Genomic DNA, 24700 nt, shown 5'->3' with positions numbered 1-24700 from the left:
AGGTGCCACTGAGAAAAAAATAATGATCAAGGATAAGGAAGTGTTTTTCCAAAATCAATGAACTATGGCTGAAGCACACTCCCTAAAAGGTACTCACAGTCTTAGACCATTCACATCAGTGTGTAAAATATGGAAACCTAAGAATGGACAAAACACACAAAATGTGTTAAAGGAGCATAATCCATATCAGGCAACAGTCAGAAAATAGTTTTAGTTGTAAGAAACACTACGTGCCTGTATTTTCTTTGGGGAAAGATATTTTAAGACCTTTTGGCTTCATCTCTCTCATTCATACTATATCTCAGTATAATCCTCAAGTCCCTGAGACTATATATTTACTTTGCTTAAAATAAAGATACCATTTTAGATGATAATCAAAACCAAAATATCTTATATGATTGTAGGCTTTGTTATGATGTTTTAATTGGATTTATGATACATCTAAAGTAGATGTCTACATCAGGATATGCATTTTAACCTTATACAATATTCATCATTCTGTTAGGGAGAAAACTTTTAAAAATTCCTTCTTTAGCTCCTTGAATTATATTTTACATTATCATTAAGTAGATGAATTGTACTTCTCTCATTAGAACTGTATTTATCTCTATGAATGTTTTATCAAGACTTCCCTTGTGTTTCTCACTTCTTTTGCTGGAATTATTTTCTTGATTTTTTTGCAATCAACATTTTACATTTCTTTCATCAGTCACACCTTGTGATTTTTGACTTTCTTTACTGATATATTTTACCTAATTTTATTATCTCCAGGTCCAGTTTGTCACAATAACAGCTATAAAAACTTATAGCTACAACTTTTTAATTGGTAAGCAACTGTTTGGTAAAGATATAATTTGAAGAGTGAGTATATTTCCATATTGTTGTTTAACAAATAACTTTACAAAGATTTTACTACATCTTGTTGACATATGGGCCATAACAAGATAAATATTTTATTTAAAATTGTCTCATTATAAAGTATTTAAATGCATATTTCTATACTCTACTGTGTGTGTAATATGAATACATTCAAGCAAATTTTTGTACAAGACGTTTTTATAATTTAAAATTATAAACACCAACTCAAGCTTAGACAGCTAAAAAGTCTCTGTGTGTATGTGTATTAAAGTATTATAAAACATTCATTTGTTAAGAGCTGTGTGTTTAATAAAGGACAGCAAATTAAATAGATTTTGAAGAGAATATATATAATTATATAGAGAACAGCTTTCTTCACAGTGTGGTTCCTTGAACGGCAGCATTAAGATTTCTCTTTCTTATTCAGCAATAAAGAAGAATAGAATTATGCAATTTCAGAAAAATGAATCATGTTAAAGGAAATATAACTGGAATTAAGGTTTAAAAGAAAACAGAGACATGGGGAGTGTTTGAGAAGAGAAAGGCAAGTAGGACAGACTGGAACCAAAAAAACGGTATACAAAGAAGAAAATGATCAAATTATTCACACATATAAAAACTGAATAATGAAGTCCCACTGTGCACATAATCAACACACAATACTAAAATTTTATTTTAAAATCGATAATGTTATTTTCACCTAACATGCAGTTAACCAGTAACCTTGAAGGAGAACTTGTTAGTGTCTTCAACAACTTCTGAGGCTAAGAGCACTTACTAAGGCAAAGGTGTTTAAGGCCTTTTAGATGATCTAATAGTGTGTAGTAAGATTTCCTCAAGGAATGAAGGAGTAAGTTAATTTATGTTCAGGACAAAGACTTCTCTATATTCCTTGGCGAATCTGACCTTGCAATTAGTTTTCCAAAATTAGGTGTTTTTAATTTCCAAAGTGTGTCACATTTGCTAAATATGTGCAGTTAGGAATACCCAGATCTGACCCCTTAGTCCTAGAAGTATCTAGAGTGTCCCTCATTAATCTGTGTAAACTCTTGCCCTACTGTTCTTTGTCAAGCAGCCATTTCTCCTTTGAGAATTGCTTTACATACTGCCTTTCCAGACCTGGCTTCCATGGCAATTAATTAAAAAACAGGACAGCCCCACAGTAAGATTGCCTGTCAGTACAGGTGGACTGTGCAGTTCTCTGAACATGTTATTTGAACATTCCATATATTTCTCTTTATTTCTTTTAAGCATTTAGAAATTCTTCTAGATAGTAAAATCCTTGAAGATGGACAATATGGCTGCATGGTTCTTCTTGATGAAATATCTTTACTCAAGCATTTTTACATAGCATATTGTATGCATTTATGTATTATGCAAGAAATACATATCATAGGGGAGGGAAATAAGGGGAAAATGGGAGTGAGGGAAGAATGGGAGGATACAAGGGATGGGATAACCATTGAGATGTAACAAGAATAAATTAATAAAAATTTTTTAAAAAGTTGTGAATACTGAAAAAAAATTTAGAATACTATGAATAATCCGATATACGTTTACCAGATTTGCAATCGCATTTTTCTGAAGTTAATGTTGAGTTAACTGAAGCTAAATAAGTCATTCTTTTAAATTATGCATTGTAATGTCTTCCCATGGAATTTCTGTAATTTGAAAAACTAATCTATAAAGTTATGTATCTTAAAGAATTATTTAAGTTTATTTTGAGAATGAACACTTTGTATATAATGAATTTTATAAAGATGAACCTAAAATAATCAGAAATTCAGTTGTTCATTTTGATGACTTAAAAATTCCTACAATTCTGAATATTCCTCACCTATTAAAATTCTGTATTCTAAAATGAATGAAAAATATATCTTGGGAGTGATTTTAACAATTTTAATTTTTACTGAGGTTGTTACAATAAATTATCTTAGTTTTTAATGCTTCTTTTTCCTATTTAATAATGACATTCATTTCCTTCAAAAGGAAGTAATGCTAATGAATACGCATGTCCTTAGGAAAAACTGTCAGTTCAATTTCAGGAGCATATTGTTATCCCTCTGAGTTGGGTTTAAGTAAGAATTTGAATGCACTGAATTACAGATGTGGGCTCTTCTACCTATAGCTCCTGGCACATTACTCCATGCTGCAGTCACTGTAATGAGTGACATCAAACTAACTCCCCAGTGAATTTTTAAATGAACACACTTAGATTGTGCAGTTTTGAATAAAAATAAATTTGCTTTTCAGGGAGTTTGGCCGTTGGAAGGTAAATAACCTTGCAGTTGAGAGAAGAAATTTCCTTGGTTCTCCTCTGCCTCTTGCCCCCGAGTTCTTCCGCAACATAAGGCTTTTGGGACGCCGGCCTACTCTTCAGCAGATCACAGAAAATCTTATCAAGAAATATGGGACTCATTTCTTGCTATCTGCTACTCTGGGAGGTAGGAATCTTTGAAAGTATATGTACTTCTGTTTGCCTGTGAATAAAATCGTATTTTCACTGCAGAGGATCATTTAATCCATATCGTTGCTGTAGACTCTCTTCAGTATCAAAACATTGATGAAGTGACCATAATACCTTCTATAATATAACACTCATTAAAAAGATGAAGGTGTTACTTAATTTCTTCCACAAGCTGCGTAGAGGCCAAATACACATGAAATGTATTTATAGTTGTGACAGTCTCTAATACAAAGTGATATAGAAAATCATGTTTAAAAAATAAATTAAATGCAGGTTAGAATCATCATTTCTTGTAACAGAGGAAAGAAATGATTTCCTGGAGTAAGTGCTAAAATTCTATAACATTTTAAAAACTACTATTTTAGCTGTTTGTGCCTGACCTATGTTTTGTGGAAGGACAAAATTTCAAAAGTAGATTATTAATATTAAAATGATTAAGACTTTAACTTATTCCTTAAGTTAGTGAGATTCAGAAACCTATTATTAAGCGTGGTTAAACACTAGTTATCACAGTTCTTAGAATTCATCAGTTTGAACAATCCTGAAAGATGTTTAAGGAGATAATAAGTAAGAAGTAAAACATGGCATTGTTATAAAATGTTTTTTCAATCTTCCAAATCTCTAGATGTAAGTATAGCCATGATGTCCTTAAACTCTATGTAGTCCAAAGAATTACCCTTCAGACAGACACTGGTCGTTCTGCTTCTATGGTGAGACTGATTGTAAAATTTGGAAAAGGTTTCTCTGTGAATTCACAAAAGGCAGGTGGGCTGATATTGTCAATGCTGTGGAAGACTGATTCTTCATGGTTCTCAGCACAATAGGATCATTCATTCCTTTCTCTGACCTTCCAAACCAGTCTATCAGAAAATCAGGCAGATAATTATATCAGAATACGTACTATAAATTCTGTCTTCACCTCGTAGATGTGATCCTTAAAGCAAGTCATCACAGATATAGAAGTCTCCAAAATTTATCATAGTATCATTCTGTGTTTCATCCTTCCTGCAGTATATTTGAAAATTTGAGCCAATATATGATCCCTCTTTTAGTGGGAATCACAAGTTTGGCACTTACCATAAAAATCTAAGTTTGCTATGGTTTATGATCCCAAATTATGGCTAGAGTGTTAGCTTTTATTTCAAACATTGTATAAGTATCCCAAAGACTTTCCTGGTTAGCTGATTTTACAGTGAAACCTATTTTTCTGAACTATGTTATTATCATATTTTGCCTTATTCATAAAATTTATACTTATTCTAATTTACTTGGTTTATTTTTGAATGACTAGTAATCTCTTTTCTGCATATTCTCAAAAACAGAGACCTTGACTGTGTGTCATCTCTTCTCTATGTGATTATAGTAGGTTTTGTTATAAGGTAGGCTTTTGTAAAAGCATTTGTTCATTATATATGAAATTATACCAGGAGACCAAGTTTGCCTAGTGTTGTAAATATAGTAAAACTTTGTAAAGATTATAGAGGATAACCAAGTTATAATACTGAATGAAAAGAAATGTTTTTTAAAAAAGACTGAAATTGAGCCTGGTGTGGTGGTGCACACTGTTAACCCCAGCTCTTGGGGGGCAGAGGCAGGCAGATCTCATTGAGTTTGAGGCCAGCCTTGCCTACAAAGTGAGTGCAGAACAGCCAGGGTTACACAGAGGAAACAAAACAAAACAAGGAATAACCAAAAGCAAAACTAAAACAAGCAGGTGAGGAACTTACTTGAATAAAAATTTTGAATCTCTGAAGAAAGAGATTGAAGATGACATCAGAAGATGGAGGGATCTAACTTGTTTGTGGATCAGGAGAATTAACATAATAAAAATGGCCATCTTACCAAAAGCAACTTACAGACTCAATGCAATCCCTATCAAAATACCTAAAAAATATTTTGAAGACATTGAAAGATCAATTCTGAACTTCATATGGAGAAACAAAAAGCCCAGACTAGCAAAACCATCCTATACAATAAAAGATCCACTGGATAATTCTCCATACCTGATCTCAAGCTGTACTATAGAGCAACAGTAATTAAAACAGATTGGTACTGGCACAGCAATAGGCTGGTGGATCAATGGAATTGAATTCAAGACCCAGAGATAAATCCATACAGCTTTGGTCACTTGACTTTTGACATAGAAGCCAAATCTATTCAATGGAAAAATGATAGCATCTTCAACAAATGGTGCTGTTCTAACTGGATGTCTACATGTAGAAAAATGCAATTAGACCCATATTTGTCACCATGCACAAAACTCATGTCCAAGGGGATTAAAGACCTCAACATAAAACCAGAGACATTAAATCGGTTAGAGGAAAAAAGTGGGCAAGAGCCTGGGACACATTGGCTCAGGAGAAAACTTCCTGAACAGAACACCAGCAGCCCAGGCCTTATGGTCAACAATTAATAAATGGGACCTCATGAGGCTGAGTAGCTTCCGTAAGGCATGAGACACTGTGAAAAGAACAAAGTGATAGCCTACAGACTGGGAAAAGATCTTCACCAACCCTACATCTGACAAAATCTAATATCCAAAATACATAAAGAACTCAAGAAATTAAACACCACCAAAACAAATAACCCAATTGAGAAATGGGGCTTAGAACTAAATAGAGAATTCTCAACAAAGGAATATCGAATGACTGAGAAACACTTAAAGAAACGCTCAGTGTTGTTAGTCATCAGAGAAATGCAAATCAAATTGACACTGAGATTCCATCTTACACCCTTCAGAATGGTTAAAATAAAAAATTCAAGTGACAGCACATGCTGGTGAGGATGTGGAGAAAGAGGAACACTCCTTCATTGCTGGTCGGAATGCAAACATGTACAACCACTTTGGAAATCTATCTGGCGCTTTTCAGAAAAATGGGAATAGGGCTTCCTCAAGACCCAGCTATTCCACTCTTTGGAATATACCCAAAAATGCTCCACCACACAACAGGGACATATGCTCAACAATGTTCATATCTGCCTTATTCATAATAGCCAGAACATGGAAACAGACTAAGTGTCCCTCAGTAGAAGAATGGATAAAGAAACTGTGGTACATATACACTATGGAATACTACTCAGCTATTAAAAACAAGAAATCCCCAAAATTTGTGGACAAGTGGATTGAACTAGAAATGATCATAATGAGTGAGTTAACCCAGAAGCAAAAAGAATCAAATGGTATATACTCACCTATATATGGACACTAGCCCAAGGGGCCTGTCCCATGAAAGTCTTCATGTACCAGAAAAGTGGGTCAGAGATGAGGACATCCTATTCAAACTTTAGGTGAGAGAATCATGAAAGAATGGGGAAATAGAAGGATCCAGAGGGTCCTAGAATCCTACAAGAAGAACATTATGACATGCAGATCTGGGTCCAGGGATCCTGCTCAAACTATGTCATCTGCGAACAACAATATAGGCAGTAAAATTCGAACTCTTACCCAGATCTAGCCGATGAACAGGACATTCTCCACAGTTGAGTGGAGAGTGGGGTCTGACTTTTACACGAACTCTGGTGCCCCATATTTGACCATGTCCCCTTGATGGGGAGGTCTAATGGCACTCAGAGGAAGGATAGCAGGCTACCAAGAAGAGACTTGATACCCTATGAGCGAATACAGGGGGAGTAGGTGCCCCTAGTTCCAGACATAGAGTAGAGGAGTAGGGGGAAAGCAGGAGGAAGGGAGGAATGGGATGATACAAGGAATGTACTAACAATTGAGATGTAATATTAATAAATTAATACAATATTTTTAAAAAATTTCTCTCTGTGCCATTTCTTCTCAATTCCTGTCCCTCGTAAAGCACTCAAATAGTTAAAAATGCAACATGTTCAAGCATTCATATATAAGCAAACATTTTTGTCCAGCAAGGAAAAGGTATTATAATCATTTCAGAAAAAGCAAAATACAAAATATTCATAAAAAGTAATAATTTGGAAAAATATTTTATAATATTTACAGTCAACAGTAAAGAAATGAAAGGAAGTAAGTGAAAGATGTGTTTTCCAGAGTTCATTAAAGCATCATGTCATTGACTTAAGTATAAAATCTAAAAATCCATTTGAAGCCTTTAATAGAATATTTTATGATAGAAAAAGCTGTTGATTCAATTATTTTCCTTTAGAGAAAAATCCACTGTACAAAACCTTCAACATGTATCATTTTTTCTGTGTGTTTCATTTTTATTGCTTCCACACTGTTTATCAATGCAATAATGCTACTTGCTATTACTTTGGACAATGATATCTAAACTCCATCACTGCTTAAATTTCTAATATAGCCCATTCAATGAAAAAAATCAATCTAGAAAAATATTACACTGCTTGGATGTATTGATTTACAGGTATTGAATATGTTTCTTGATTGCTTTGTTATCCTTTTTATTAGACTATAATACATAAAAATAGAGTATATAGAGCAGAGATTGAGGGAATTTACAACCAATGCCTCATCCAAGACAAGACTCACCCCATGAGAGAGAGCCCACTGATGCTACTACTAAGGTCACTCAGCTATGCTTGCAGACAGGAGCCTAGCAGAGTTGTCCTCTGAGAGGCTCCACCCAGCAGAGGATGGAAACTGATGCTGAGACTCACAGCCACATATTGGGCAACATATATGGAGTATTGTGGAAATGTGAAGGGAAGAATAAAAGGACCTGGAGGTGACAGGAGTTCCATACGAAGACAAAAGACCCAACTAACTAGGTCCCAGAGGGGCCTGCTTAGAATGAAGCAACCAACCAAGGATGATGCATAGACTGCACCTCGCCCTCCTACACAGATATAGCCAATGGGCACCTCAGGCTTCATGTGGGATCTTTAATAAGGGAAACAGTGATGTCTTTGATATGGACTCTGTTACCAGCTCTTTGATCACTTCTCCCTCTAAGGACTCACTTGCCAGGCCACACAGGAAGAGGACCCAGTCAGTTCTGCTGTGACTTGATGAGCTGGGACAGGGGAAGGCAAGTGGAGGAGAGAGAGGGTGGGTGGGGCTGGGAGTAGAGGAAGGATGGGCTAAGGCAAGGATGTAAAATGAATTTATACAATCAGAAGAAAGAATGCATCTCTGTAATGTATTTGGAAAAAAATAAGATATTGATTTCCATTCCGATTTTTAAACTCAACACGATAGGAAAGATATATTCTTCAAGGTTGCCAGTTACAAATAGCTAAAACACTATGAAAGAATGTAACATTAACATATCTCCTGACTATTTGTTGTTCTTTTTGCTATATGTAGTTTATTTTATATATGTGTAATAATATAAATGTATATAATAAAACTTATTTTAAAATAGAAATAAGAGAACAAAGCAATGGTCCTAAAATAGAAAGAATTGATTTAATTGGAGAGACAGTAACTTAAAATATTATTATATTTAATTATTTGTTTCAAGTCCTCAACTACAAGAATAAAAATATTGTTGTCAAATATTTACTATGTTATAATTTTATTATTTTGTATATGAATAGTAATTTTAATATATCTAATTGATATTTTCTGCATTAAGTGATTTATTCAGTCATTCAGAGTAGCACTGGAAAGATTCAATTTCTTTTATCCTCTTACATCTTTTAAGAGGTAAGAAAACCAATGACTGTTGGCTCTTCCTACATCTATCTCCTCTGTTAATCATACACTTGCTCCTGAGCTATTTCCATCAGAAGCCTTTGTTTTACTGTGTGGCAATTTTGTGAAATAAATAAAACAAATGAGTTCAAGAGAAAATATATTCTCTCTCTCTCTCTCTCTCTCTCTCTCTCTCTCTCTCTCTCTCTCTCTCTGTGTGTGTGTGTGTGTGTGTGCGTGCGTGTGTGTGTACGTGTGAATGTAAATATATGTTCTATCAGAGGTCAGATAAAAGTGGTCCATCTTTTAGCAGTTTGAGTTGCCTGACACAGGTGCTGGGAGACAATGTCAGATCCTCAGGAAGAGTAAAAATCCCTATTCATCAGTAGGCCATCTATCTGCCTTCCTCCAATTATTTTTTTAACAGATATATTTTTAACAGATTAAATTTAATCTTACAAACAAATGTGTTGTTCCTCATTACTTCAAAACAACTTTTATTAATTTTTGTTCTGTATGATGCATAAAATAATTTCCTGTACAAAAATCACTGTCAATGGATACATTCAATAAATGCCATAATTAAATATATAACAGATAATATTATATTCTTTGTAAGCTGCAAGTTCTAACAAATTTTTTCAAAGAAAATTTTGTGAGAATGCATTTTGTTATAGTTTACCATATTGCAAAAACTTCATTTTAAAAAGTACTTACTTTTTCTTGAAAATATACAGTATATTACTCAAAGCTGAAATTAAGACACGTATATGTGATGTCAATAATTCTATTATTAACAAAATAAGTATTTATAACATATTAATACTGTTCAAAATGAAGTATGAATACTAACATCATTATAATTGCTCACTTTGCTTGAGTATTTTAAAATATTTTATTCTATGCATTTTTTAGGAAAAGAAAGTAAAACTAGTAAAATAAAGTGTTAATAGACTATTTATTAGTGTTTCTTTTCTATTTTTACAATCCATACACTGTAAAACTTAAATATTCTTATTTAATTTCAGAAAGTCAATTCTCACTTCATTTCTTGTGAATATGTTTTGTACAAAATATCCACACCATAATTCCTTGTCATATGACACCGTTCTGCAATCAATTAACACCTGTCACCATCTTCTAAGTGGATCCCTTCTTTGGAAGTGTAAATTTCTTTTATATACTTAAAAAATAACATATTTGAAGAAGCAAGTAATTGAATATAAAAACATATCTTAAAGCTTTTGAATAAGCCCTTGAAAATGTGAGGAATTACTTCCATGAGGATATAAATTCTTCTGAGGGAAATAATGAAAAGAGAGAAACAAATGTTTTCTGAAGTATGTACTCAGGGCATCATTGACCTAGATGGCAGCAGAGAAGGAAAACAACACCATCTTCATGGTTAAGTACAGTATGGTATTAACTTTGTCTTCCTCTCAAACTTTCCCCTTTCTATGATATGCAAAAATGAAAGATCTGAATTTAAATAAACACGTACTCATTTAACTATTTACAAGGTAATTATCTATTAATATTATTAAAATATAATGCTTATTATTAATAATAATATATTAGGATAAATTGAGATTAAAATTTCTATGTTATTTGTTTTCAATACCAGTGTTTTTGGTAACGAAAGACTAGATGAGAGATAAGTAGTGGAATGCCTGTCATTTGAGTATAATATTACTCAGCTTTCCTTTATGCAAGACATTGGTAAAGCAGATCAGTCATGTGTACAATTTTGAAAAATATATAGCTGCTATCTATGACATAGCATAAAACTTAAGTGCTTCTTACTATAGCATCTTCAGACAATTGAAGAGAAAAAATTTATAATACAACCTTTAGTGACAAAGGACATCATAAATTGAGAGTGGACCAAAGGTATCAGCATCTTGGGCTTGTTAGTAATGCTTAATCAGAAACTGGGTGCCAGATCAATTTAACAACATTTGCTTCAATGTACATTAAGCTTGAACAGTACAGATTGTAGTCTCTAACTAAGTTCAAAGTGCACTCAAGTGTTCAAGAATCCCAGTTCTGAAAATTATTCTACAGAAAGAATAGCAGGAATTCTAAACCAAACATGACATAAATGCACAAACATGTTCATTTTGTACTTTTTTTATGTCTTCAAAATTAAAAGTAGGTTAAATTTCTTTTAGTCAGTGGAGTCATTGTTACCTAATACTGAGCTCTGTCCAGGTACTCTTTCCAATTAAGTGTTTTTTAGGGAGTCTTCTGCTATTTGAGAAATTTTAATGAGAACCATTTTGTCTTTACATGGGTATAACTTTTAATGATTTTAAGGTCCCTTGCTGTACCTCAGAGTATTTTTGGGAAACATTTTGAATTGTTGTCATGGCTGTACAAGGTTTACTCTTTCTTTCCCATAGTATGGTATAAATGGTGATTGATATTAAGCCAACATTCCTGTATTTGACCTAAAATCTTTATGTATAATGTAATTCTACTTCTTTCCAGAAGATATTTTAAGGCTGCCTATTTCTTATTACTATTTGTCACTTTTTATTAAATAAGTAGGAAGCAGCAACCAGGCCATGTAACTTCACTATTTGAGGAAGAAAAATCATAAGAACAAAATGCAAAGGAGAACTGAACATAAGATCAGAAGGACAAAAACACCCACACATATTGTGAAAATTCATAGTAATGATGTGGTATTCTATTACAAAAATGCAGTGGTGATTTTGAGATAAATGCTTATATCAAATATGAAAGCTTTAAGAGTATTTCCAACCATATTGAGAGGTTTCTTTATATGTGGACTATTTATTCGTATAGCATTTTAATAAGAAAATTTTACATAAAATAAGAAAGATTTACATAAATCAATGATACATCACAATAAGATTTTAAGTGTACAGATATTGAAGATGATTACTTTTTATCCGTCATGTGTAGTTATTTTTTACTTATTTGTCTGAAATATTGTCAAGCAGTAGAGTAACCCTGAAACAATAACAACCACAGAATGAATAAAGTATGGCCCACCAGAAAAGTTATAATCCTTATATAATGTAACAACAATTTTTTAAAATGGGTCTATGATTTTGGGAGGAAACTAGGGAATAGCTTGGGAGGTCTTGGAAGGAGGGAAGATGCAGAGAAGAATAATATATGATGTACTTTATGTTAGTCTCTGTTCTACTTCTGTAAGAGACACCATGACCATGGCAGCTACTATAATAGGAAATTTTAATTGGGCTTGCTTCCAATTTCAGAGTCTTAGCCCGTGATGACCATGGTGGATAGAGCGGCAGCTTGTAAGTTCATGCTGTCGCGCTACCTGAGAGCTACGTCCTGATGCACAGGCAGAGAGAGACCACAGCTTTAGCTCAGGGTATGAAGCTTCAAAGCCAACCCCTAAGAAGGAAACACAAATATCTGTGATTTTTACACACCAGTGTAAAAAAAAGTAAAGGACATATTTAATCCTTTATTAGGTGAAGATTGAAGATGCTTCTTGCTGGTACATATCAATCTCACACTTTGCTATGCTCATTTTTGCCAATGAACATATTAATTATTAGATAGGATGGTTCCAATATATTTTCTTCACAGTGGGAGTTCTCCTTATTTGCATCTAAGGTATTTGTATTGGTCATTCCTAAGTTTGTATTTTGGGGGTTGTGGAGGTTCATTTGTCTCCCAGTTCTTCTCAGGTTAAACCCCATGAAATAACTAAATATTAATTTGAGAGTATATCTCAAGTTGTTTAAGTGTTTGAAGAAAAAGAAACATATTTCCAAGCTGAAGAAAAGTGGATGATTCAGCTTTGTAATCTCAAGGGTGTGAAGCACGCTTGAGAGACTCTTCTCTCTGCGATGTGCACACCTGATCCATCAACATTGTAAGGATATAGTAAATTGCAGACAGTGTATGTGGGATTTGAGACACATGCTGGCATTAAACTCCAGTAATTCTTAGTTTATATGTCCTGCATTGATGAATCTGGCTCAGGTCTAACATTCTTAGTCTGAGGCAGTCTCCCGCCACCTTTAGCTTTTCCATCAGGAGTCCACAACTGTTCTCTGTGTCTTCCCTAATTTGGTACTCTGGCAGCACAATCTCGGCATTTTCAGCATATATGTTCCTCGATCAACAACTCTCTAATATATCAGGTTTTTTAATTAATGGCATCTTTTAATTATTAAATGTATTTATTTGTTTATATTTCATGTATTTTACATCATGATCACAGCCCCCTCTCCTTTCTACTCAATACTACTCTCTTCCCCCTATTTCCCACCTCTTTCTCCTCAGAGAAGGGGGGCTACCCTCCAACAACCCTCACCAGCACAAATTGCATCATCCTCATCCTCTGAGGCCAGGCAGAGAATCACCATTAGGCAACAAAGTCCATGTCATATATATCACCTGCTCAGCTTATTAGGGAACCCATATGAAGATCAAACTGCACATTGGTTGCATAAGTGTTGGGGGCCGAAGTCTTTGAGTGGTGCTTCTGTGTCTATAATAAAGCGGTGCTTTATGTGTTGTAAAATAGCAAAATGTAATTACTCTTTCACAAACAGCTTTGCCAGACTTTTTTAGAGGACAGGACCATCAGTCTTTCAGTAGGTTTACCTTTTAGAAGTGCTTTTATGTGCATATATTTCCCCACCATATAGCTCAATGGCAGAGGTTATGTTCAGCTTCCTTCTTGTGTCTCATGGTCTTATTGTATGTGTGTAATCTTTTTACGTACAAAACTCAAAAATATTTATCTCTACTTTTATCTTTATGGCAGAGGCTGATGTTTGTTTGTTTTTTTTGTTTGTTTGTTTGTTTTCTTTCTGTTTCGATTCATTTCTTCAACAGCTTGTACAGAGGTAATCTTTAGTTCATCAGATAGATTACTTGGTCACAATTGTACATTCATTGTCTTTGCATTCAGGAGTTTTAAAACCTTAAAAGAATCTTTGTCTGTTTTCTGAGTACTATGTGTATCTTACAAACACATTACATGTTCATATCTGAAATTCTGTTTAAATTTATATTTAAATGAAGTCACACTATTTCTCATGTGATAATTCTGGACTCACAGTATGATTTGCTGATGGGTCTGTCACTCTCCAATAAGTTAGTTAAGTGATGACCTTCCATTTATGCCATTTTGTAATTTTTTGTCCTATGCCTTGCATTTGCTACATTATTTTAATTATATAGATTTATAACACATATTAATTTTTGATGACATTCTATAACTTTCAGAAAAGCATTCTTGATAATTTCCATTAATAATTTTCATTTAGAATTTACATAGCCAGTTCTTGGATATAAAATATTACATGTTCTGTCTTTTTAATAATTTTGCATTAAAATTGTGCAAAATTTTATTATTTAATTATAAATAAATATGGACAGAAAAATCCATGTTGTTTTTTAGTGTTTTTTTTTTTTTTAGTTTTAGAACTGTTTTACTAGTTTAATTTATCTTTTCCATTGAAGTGGTAAGCTTTCATGAATTATGATTTCTAATAAGCCCACATCACAGTGGTTTTGTTACTTTAGTTTGTATTTTATATAGGTTATTTACATATCATTTCTATAATTGAGTGTACAAATTTGTCTATTGAGTTTTCTGAATATTACACAAGTACAATTGTATTCATCATTTTCGTTTTTACTAAATAATTCAAGGTAGTATGTGTTGTTTTTGTATTTGCCTCATCATCACATTTGTTTTTGTAGCTGAGTTTGTGTTTATGTTTGTGTGTGTGTTGACTGTTGAGGCAGAATTTTATGCAGTACAAACAGCCTAAAAATTCACTATATTGCCCAAAGAAAGAAAAACCCAACCGCCCCCTGCCCTCTCTGTGTGTTTGTTTGTGTGTGTGTGTGTGTGTGTGTGTGTGTGTGTGTGTGTGTGTGTGTGCGTTTTAGAGACAGAGTTTCTCTGTGTAACCTTGGCTGTCCTCAAATTCACAGAGATACACCTACCTCTGCGTCCCGAGTGCTAGGACTAAGATCGGGTCTCTTTGTTGGATATTAGAGTGCCTAATCCAGCTTGATGGATATTTAACTGTAGAAAATAAAATAGATCCATAATTATTGCCCTGCACAAAACTCAAGTCCAAATGGACTAAAAATCTCAATATAAAACCAGGTACAGTAAATCTAATAGAAGAAAAAATGGAGAAGAGCCTGAAATTCATTGGCACAGGAGACAGCTTCCTTAAAAGGACACCAACAGCTCTAAGGTCAACAATTAATAAATGGGACCTCATGAGGCTGAGAAGCTTCTGTAAGGCAGGAGACACTGTCAGCAAAATAAGGTGATAGCCTATAGACTGCAAAGATCTTCACTGACTCTGCATCTGACAAAGAGCTAATATCCATTATATAGAGAGAGCTCAGGAAATTAAACACCAGCAAACCAAATAACTCAATTAAGAAATGGGATACAGAGATAAACAGAATTCTCAACAGAGGAATCAAATGGCTGAAAAAGACTTAAAGAAATGCCCAACATCCCTAGTTATCAGGAAAATACAAATCAAACAACTTTGAAATTAGATCTTACACCATCAGAATGGCTAAGTTCAAAAACTCAAGTGACAGCATATACTGGAAAGGATGTGGAGAAAGGGGAACACCCTTCCTTACTGGTGGGAGTGCAGACTTATAAGACCACTTTAAAAGTCAATCTGGTGCTTTCTCGGAAAATTCAGAGTAGTGCTACCTCACTGTACCACAGCTAATCCACTCCTGGGTATATACAGAAAAAAGGCTCCACCATACAAGAAGGAATTTTGCTCAACTATGACCATAGCAGCTTTATTTATAATAGAATCTGGAAACTATCTAGATGTCTCTGAACCAAAGAATGGATAAAAAAACTATGGTACATTTACACAATGGAATACCACTCAACTGTTAAAAACAAGGAAATTTCCAAACAGAATGCTCTGAGGTAATGGGTTCATCATAAGGGAGAGAAATGCAGAAGAAAACGAAGGCTACAAGGGCTTAAGGCTTGAGAAGGCAGCTAAGCAAGGGCTCCAGAGACAGGGGGAGTGTTAATTAAATAACCACATGTGATGACAGGCTAATAATAACAATTGAGGAAATACTTCTTAGAAATTATATTACATAAGGTGGTATTAAGATAGATTTTAGTTAAATTTATATGCCACTGAATATGGTCTATATTTTAGTGCATGCATACATATACGTATGTCTTAAAGCTGGTAATTATATTACTAAATGTAACAGAGATACAACCTCCCAACTCTAGTCTTTCCCTCTGTAGTCCATGAATAACATGAGCTGTGACTCATGCCTGGGGGCCCCTACATTGGCTTCACCAAGTAATAACGTGTCAACTTTAACTTGGGCTTTTATGGCAAATTTTATAGCAAAGAATAAAATAACTAGATTTATCAAATTGACAGTGGGGAAAAAAAAAAAGAAATTTGCAGACAAATTGATGGAACTAGAAACAATCCTCCTGAGTGAGGTAACTCAGACCCAGAATGACACAAATGTTCTATACTTACTTATCAGTAGATATTAGCCAAAGTAGATGTCTTTCGAGAGACTCCACCAACATGGGGATCTGGACAGATACTGGGACTCAAAGTTGGACTCCTGCCTGAGCACTGAGAGTTGTAAAGAAGAGGAGGGGTGGGGATGGAAGGAGAGGGAGGGGGTCAGGAGCTCCAAAGGGAGCTCATCTAGGCCTTTGGATATGGACCTAGGGGGCCCTGTACAAAATGATGCACCAATGGAAGACTGTGCATGCAGAGAACCTAGAATCCCTGTTGGGATGTAGCAAATAAACAGCTGATTCACCAAGTATGTGTGTGTAGTGGCGTTGGGGGACTACTGCTGGACTTCTAGCATACACTCCGGTACCCACAATTTGATCACTGTGCCTTGGCAGTGCGACCTGGCAGGCATACAGAGGAAGGAGATACAAAGTATCTGGTTGAAACCTGGTAGGCTGTGGCCAGATAGGGGAGGCCTCCTCTGTCAGAAGTCTAGGAGAGGGGAAAAGTACAGAAGAGGGAGGGAGGGTGGGACTGGGAAGAGAAGACCAATGGGATAGAAATCAGGATATAATGTGTGAACAAATTATAATTTTAAAAAATGACCTTGTCTTTTAACACCATCCCTGCCCTTACTCTCAATATAGCAGGTTTACAGGGATGTGCTTTCTCATCTAGAACTTACTTGGTTCTAGTGTTAATCAGATATTATCCTGACTTTCTCTAGTAAGTTATTTGACTATCTTCCTAAAATCCATATAGTTCATCTTATTAAAGATTGTGATCTGTTAATAATTTACAAATAATAATTAATCTTGAGTAGATATTCATCATCAAATACATTGTAAGCATGAGTGATAATCACAGGTTCTATTCTTACATGTCATGCTATGCTAATTTAACTTTTTTCTTTATTTCCTAATTTGGAAGCATTCTCACACAAATAGAATTATCATATTTGGTGAGGAGAAAAAAATATTATTAATTTTACTGGTGAATATTATTTACTATCATTTCATTTCAGATCTTTCATCAATACTAATAATTATCTGTTGTGTGTGTACATCTTCAAATATTCATGACAATTTTGTGTGGAGCTATATTAAGATTTTTTTCCTATTTTTTGGAAACATTTCAAGGAAACTTCTTTTTTCAATCTTCAAATTTTTGGCAGAATACCCTTGTGAAACCATTAGTGTCAGCTCAGTAAGTTTTGAATTTAAAGTATTCTATTATCAAAACAACTTTAAAAGCACATGTTTAAACCATGTAATAAATTAAAAATTTTTTTTGAGGCAGGGTTTCACTGTGTAGCCTTGGCTGTCCTGGACTTGCTTTGTAGACCAGGCTGGCCTCGAACTCACAGCGATCCGCCTGCCTCTGCCTCCCGCGTGCTGGGATTAAAGGTGTGTGCCACCACGCCCGGCTAAATTAATAATTTTTATGTGTTTATTTTGGTTAATTTAGATTTACTGTTTCAATTTACGTGCATTTTTCTCTTTCCTGGTAAAACTTTTTAACAATTTTTATTACATATTTTTACATATGCATATATATTATTACACATATATACAATAAACTACTTAGAGCAAGAAGAAACAAGAAACAATCATATATATATATATATATATATATATATATATATTAAATCATTCACAGTGTTTTGGCTATTTGTATTTGGCAGCTTTGAAGAAAACATTTTTTTTAACTTGGTGAGTCTAAAATTATGAATGTAAATCAATAACTATCCTAGCTCATCATTATCAACTTACATGTTCACTAGTTGTTAGTGTATTTGCTATTTATGTTTCTGAAGGAAGCTGATTTGAGACTTATCTAGATTTTTAACATTTTAAGACCCATTGAAAACTACTACTGTTTATTATTTGTCTTATTTCACATAAACTTCTTTTTGTCATTAGTTAGTTTCAGATTCATATAGCTATCTGAGATATCTATTTGAAGTATATCACATATGTTTATCAGTATAATCAATTCTATGGGCATTTTCATAGATCTATTCTTTAAGCTATGGTATCATAAATATTTCACAGAAAAAGTACAACATTGCCTGCATACTTTATTATAGTAAGATATTACAGAGTGGATATTTTCCCTTAGGTGTTGAGGAATAAAAGAGGAGGAATGATATCATTATACTAGAATCTCAAAAAATATTTTAAATCACTTCAGTCATATAATATTTTGAATAAGGGATTTTTTTTCACAATAGACAAAACTATTCTTTTTTGTTTTTGTTTTTTTTTGAATTGTTTTTTTTCTCAGTTTTTAAATTAATTTATTCATATTACATCTCAATGGTTATTCCATTCCTTGTATCCTCCCATTCTTCCCTCCCTCCCATTTCCCCTTATTCCCCTCCCCTATGACTGTGCCTGAGTGGCACTTCCTACCCCTTTATATGCTCATAGGGTAAAAAGCTTACTATGATGTGAATTGAATTGACCTGCTCTACGGGCTCAAGCATTAGATGTTCCCACATAATACGCTATTATAAAATATGTATTGTCTTTCAGATAGAGAGGGAATACATGCTGCTCTTGCGGATGATCCTATTTGACCTTTTCTAAGCACAGCCTAAGCACAGTTCATAAGTGGGCACAGTGCCATCAGAACAGATGGGTTCCTAAGAGACAGAACATGGGGCGAACTTGGCAATTATGTGTTAGATAAATACTCAATGTTCTAAAAGTCTGAGAAGAAAAAAAGGTTTTCATGTTTAACTTAGATAATATGGGAGCTGTTCATTAGCATTTAGTCCTTGGAAACCTGAGCTTCTGTGTAACCCTGTAAGTGTTGTCTCACCTTTCATGGTTCATATCAGTTTGTACAACTGCCATTGACTTGATTTATACAATGCTTATTAAGGTACCTTTAAAACATAATAAGAATGGAACTAGTGAATGTGTTACTAATGTGTGTACCATGGATAAACAGAGATGCTGTTCACTTTAAGTATATACCAGTACTAATAACACTTTATTGTTTCTATCATGATATGCTGTTCCCAATATAAAATGCTGTGATTCAAAACTGCACTTAGTAATTTATTGTACTTTGCTTTGTGGTGTGCATCTGTTGACCAAGTTAAAACACATGACAATGTCAGTTAATTTAATGAAATTGTCCTTTAGTACTTAAAGTTTACTAAGTGTACATTCAAAACCTTCAATGTCTGTGGTATTTCTAGGTACTTGTGAAAGAAAATCTTAAAAAGTTTGAAATATTCATTAAGTTTTGAGTTCTTTACTAATTATTTCTTCACACTAATTTGTGGGCCTCCTTTTTTAAAAGATAAATATAAACCCTATGTTACCTGGGGAAAACAATCTTTTTATATATCGTTAATACAGGAGAGGAGTCACTCACAATTTTTGTGGACAAGCGGAAGCTGAGCAAACGGTCTGAGGGAAGTGATACCAGCACCAATAGTTCGTCTGTCACTCTGGAGACCTTACATCAGTTGGCTGCTTCCTATTTTATAGACAGGGATAGCACCCTTCGCAGACTTCACCATATTCAAATTGCATCCACTGCCATCAAGGTAAGTTACAGAAAACATTGTCATTGTCCTTTGTTTATCCCATTTCTATGATACCTTTCTTGCTATTTCTCAGTGCAAGTGACTTAAATGATTATGTTTAAAATGTACAGCCAAGGACAATACAAGCTGTAAACTTTGAACCCCTACCCAGATCTAGCCAATGGACAGGACATTCTCCACAGTTGAGTGGAGAGTGGGGTATGACTTTCACACGAACTCTGGTGCCTCATTATGACCACGTCCCCTGGATGGGGAGATCTGGTGGCACTCAGAGAAAGGACAGCAGGTTACCAAGAAGAGACTTGATACCTTATGAGCATATAAAGGGGGAGGAGGTCCCCCTCAGTCACAGTCATAGGGGAGGGGAGTAGGGAGAAAATGGGAGGGATGGAGGAATGGGAAGATACAAGGGATGGGTTAAAAATTGAGGTGTAATATGAATAAATCAATAAAATATATTAAAAATATGTTTTTCAGTATTTTCAATTGATATGTAGCATTTTAAAAATTGTGTGCCACCTAATTTAAAATTTAAATGAATTTTAAAGTTCATTCTTGTTGGGAGAGATTCCTTAGAATGTTTATGCAAGATTAACCTTAAAAATCATGTATATTATCCTTACAATTGTTTCTTAACTTATGATTTTAAAATATAGCAAGTTGTATTATTATAATACAAGTGATTCATATAAAAACAGTGTATGAAGATTTCTTGTCTAATGTATTCAAAAATAGAATTAGAATATACAAGTATTGAAAGAAAACATATACCACAATGTATAATTAATGGAACAATACTATCTGTTCAATAATAGCATTTGATTCTGTACATAGTCAGGTTGACTATCAAAACTGATACAATAACAAATGGTATAGGTAAAATTATCAAGAGAAATAAAAATAAAGGCTAAACAGAACATAGGGTTTTTAAGGATGGGATATTCAAAAAATACCCTTTCTATTGACTATAAGTATAATCATGTTATTGTATTTGGAATGCATCAAGAGTATAGTAATAGATAATCAGAGAACAGACACAGTAATATCTTACATGAAATTAGTCATAAAAATTAATAAAGAGTATTTTGTTATCTCATATCTCACATTTCATATTTAGTACATTTGTTGTTTTATGAAACTAATATGAATGTGTTCATGTACTTGTGCCTGTAATTTGAAAGGTTACCACTGTGTTATTTGATGAAATATGAGCACACAGGCATACACACACACACACACACACACACACTAACATATTAAAGATAATATTGAAAATTATTGAAATATTTAATAGTATTATCAAATTATATGGCATGTTTACATTTAGTGTTTCTGGAACAAGGAATTGAGAAAATTTTTTTCATATGTAAATTATAAAACACAGTATACGTAATTTATTATTTATTAATTATAATTTGCAAAGTAGCAGTCAGCTTTTAAATGTAGAGTTTACACTGAGGAATTGAACATAAGAAGAAATATTTAAGTTGTAAAAATAAATACAAAGCTAATGCAAGTTCAGTTAATGTAGTTAATGTAGAAAAGCTGCATGATACCATATTGTTATATATTTTAGGTGACAGTGCTGAAAACTAATAGACTGTCTCAGAAGTAAATTTTAATAATAAAACCTATATGGTAAACTATAATTTCTAACAGAGAAAGCAAGGATATATGTTTATTATATAGTTATTGACTTTTTGTTCATTAAAAGTAGAATAATACAGCCAAGCTTTTAGTGCCTATAGGTAAAAAAAATATTCACCCACACTTCTTGACTAAATTTAATAATCAGTTACCAATAGTCTTTTGCTTGCACAAAAGAAAAATGTCTCTGAAAGCATGTAGCTTATTGTAGCATCTAACTGCACATTAGACATGTTTTAAACTTGGCCAACACAGCAGATATTGTTGGGAACGTAGGACTCCACATCATTTACAGTCTAACTGTGTAGTAGAAATGAGACCCAAAGTGAAACACAATGAAGAAAAAGAAATCCAGGAGCATCTCAGAAAAAGGAAAAAAATAACCTTGAGTTTAGAAGTTGACACTCTCACCTTGTCAGGGTGGGCATCTGAGAGTGTCCTTCTTGCACTGACCGTAAGAGCTAAAGAAGTCCCAAGTGTTTGTGCCCTGATGCTGAAGATTGTCTGATGTTAAGCTTTAGATAGAGAGAAGAAATAAAGTGGGCTGAGGATGAAGAAGGAATAGGTTATAAATAGAAGCACCTCCATTTTATCTTTAAGTTATTAAAAGGTGGAAATGATGCAAGAGCATGATCATAGTAGCAGGTCTCTGAGCTCTGCACAGAAACTTATCATGTGTGGGAGGGATGTAAGGACTGAGAAGGAGGCAAGAGCAGCTTTCTGAACTTCATTTTGTCCTCAAAGCTGTAGGTTTTTAAAGGAAGTTGTAAATTTAAGTGAGCAGTGATGTTTGAAGCAAGGGAGCTGCTTTCTGGGTACTTTGAAGGCTTTATGCCAGTGTGATGTCCTCAAGCAGCAATGAGGCTCAATGGTGCATATCCATAAAAGCCTCTGGTCTAGAGACCTATTGAAGTATAAACACTCTAAAAGGGGTGCCCACCTGGATGAAAATAGGTCTCATATGTTTGTGTATGATGATAGATATCGTAAGCAATATATAAATGACAGAGTAAGCATAGTAAACATGGACAAAAGGCTGAGTGAGACATGTGCAAGAGCTCCCAAATACAAATAAAGATGTCACACAACTATTTTAATGAAGCCACTCCAACAATTACCCAGTCACCAACCACCACCACACACCAAAGTGAAAAAGCTATGAGAGAATACAAATAATCAAATCAATTTAGCAAAGTAAATAAATTAATACAGGAGAGTGTTATACTGTGTTGAAATTAAATTGACTTCCTTTATTGAATCCCTAGCACTTCCATTCATTGCCTTTTGATATACAGAGTATACTAATTGTATGGTATTTATTATATACATGTGGGTATTAGGATAACAAAATGCACAGTTCCTTTTTTTGATTATAGTATGTGTCTAAAATACCAAGTATTGGGCACTTCCTTTCTTGAATAAATGTTGAATGCTTTTGCCTCTCAATTCTCAGAATTTTAAAGGCAACCTACTGCTAAAAATAAACACAGATGAGATTATCAGACATCAACAAAAATACAATTAAATCTTCACAATTATGCCAACCTTATTCATGTGAATTCTTGAAAACACAAAGGAGTTAAGCAATTAGTGCTAACTATGAGCTGTATTCTAGAAAATGAAATACAGCAATTTGTTGTGTTTATCTCCCATAATAATGAAAGTAAATGTGAGCCATAGCTCATTAATGCAACTGTAAATTTCAAAACAGAGGCACAAACTGCTGTGGAGCTCAATGATATCCCATAGAAGTGTGATTAATACATTGACATTAAATTGTATTCCTCAATAAATCATTCATTGTAATGTCAAATCAGTGTCTAAAATTGGCTGTTACTTTTTAAGAGCTCAAGTCAACTAAGTTAACTCACACATAATTTCACTAATGTGAAATTTATTTTGAAATAACCTGATAAAGTTCAAAGTTTTAAGAGGGTCATTAATGAGAAAATAAAAATAAAATTTATCTGGGAGGTATTTAAATAAAAAACCAATTTTGATTATACACATGCATAGTGATAAATGTTTTATTTTATTATATTATGTTTTAAAACATATTCAGTGATTAAAATGGAATTATTTGATAAATTTTAATTAATGGTTTTAGAATGGTATACTTCTTATTTTATTGAAATATTGTATTGTTCTTCCATGATGTTCTATAGGCTATGATAAAACAGTAGTTGCTCTAATAAAGAATGATCCCAGATAAATTTTTCATATTCAGTGTTTATACCTTAAAATGAAGAAATATACACACTGTATCTTAAAGTCAGTTCAGTTCACAAATGTTTTCTATATTCAATATTTAGAGTTCTGCAGGTAAAGTTGAGGAAGGTTGCACATTGCTTGCATTATTTTTTCTTTGACCTATTTATTTATTTATTTTACACAGCAATCACACACTCCTTCCTCTTCTCCCAGCCTCATCCTCTCACCTTCTTCCCCACCCCACTACTCCCTCTCCTTCCTTCCAAAGAAGGGATGACCTCCCACCTCTCCCCTCTAACCTGTGCCATCCAGCCCCACCACTTCATGTTCCACCAGGACTAAGCTTATTCTCTTTATTCTCTTCCAATGAGGACAATGTTGCCTATCTAGGGGAAAGTGATCCAAAAACAGGCAACTGTGTCGATGTCAGTAACAACCTCTGGTTCAGTTGCTAAGAGACCCACATAAGTGTAGGGGACCTAAGTCTAGAAAATGCATTGTACTTGGGTTTGTGGGTCAGTCTCTGTAAGCCCTCAGGGGCCTAGATATTTTACTCTGTTGGTGTTCTTGTAGAGTTCTTGTTCCCTTCAGGTCCCTTTATCCTTCACCCGAGTCTCCCACAAGATTTACAGATCTCCATCGAATATTTGCTGTGGGTCTCAACATCTGTATCAATCTGCCGCTGGGGGGAGCCTCTAAGAGGACAGTTAGCTTGGCTCATTTCTGCAAGCATAGAAGAGCATCATTCATAGTGACAGGGATTGGCTCTTTTCCATTGGGTGGGTCTCAAGTTGGGCCAGTCATTGGTTGGACATTTCCACAAACTCTGGACTCCCTGTATATCTTAT

The 24700-nt window shown here is 34.1% G+C and overlaps 1 protein-coding gene across 3 annotated transcripts in view; it reads left to right on the top strand.

The window, feature by feature from the left end:
• Window positions 1-24700, top strand: part of BRINP3 (BMP/retinoic acid inducible neural specific 3) — a 374180-nt gene that overhangs the window by 172572 nt on the left and 176908 nt on the right. For all 3 annotated transcript variants that reach the window (XM_084793294.1, XM_084793295.1, XM_084793296.1), the window contains exons 3-4: window positions 3112-3302; window positions 19804-19994. In XM_084793294.1, the coding sequence (XP_084649420.1) occupies window positions 3112-3302; window positions 19804-19994 (382 nt within the window). The remainder of the gene's footprint in view (window positions 1-3111; window positions 3303-19803; window positions 19995-24700) is intronic.

Source organism: Acomys minous (assembly GCF_964271855.1).
Source record: "Acomys minous genome assembly, chromosome: 1".
In the NCBI taxonomy this organism is placed as follows: domain Eukaryota; kingdom Metazoa; phylum Chordata; class Mammalia; order Rodentia; family Muridae; genus Acomys; species Acomys minous.
The sequence above is the reverse complement of the archived record's forward strand: the minus strand, read 5'-3'. Positions and strand labels throughout refer to the sequence as shown.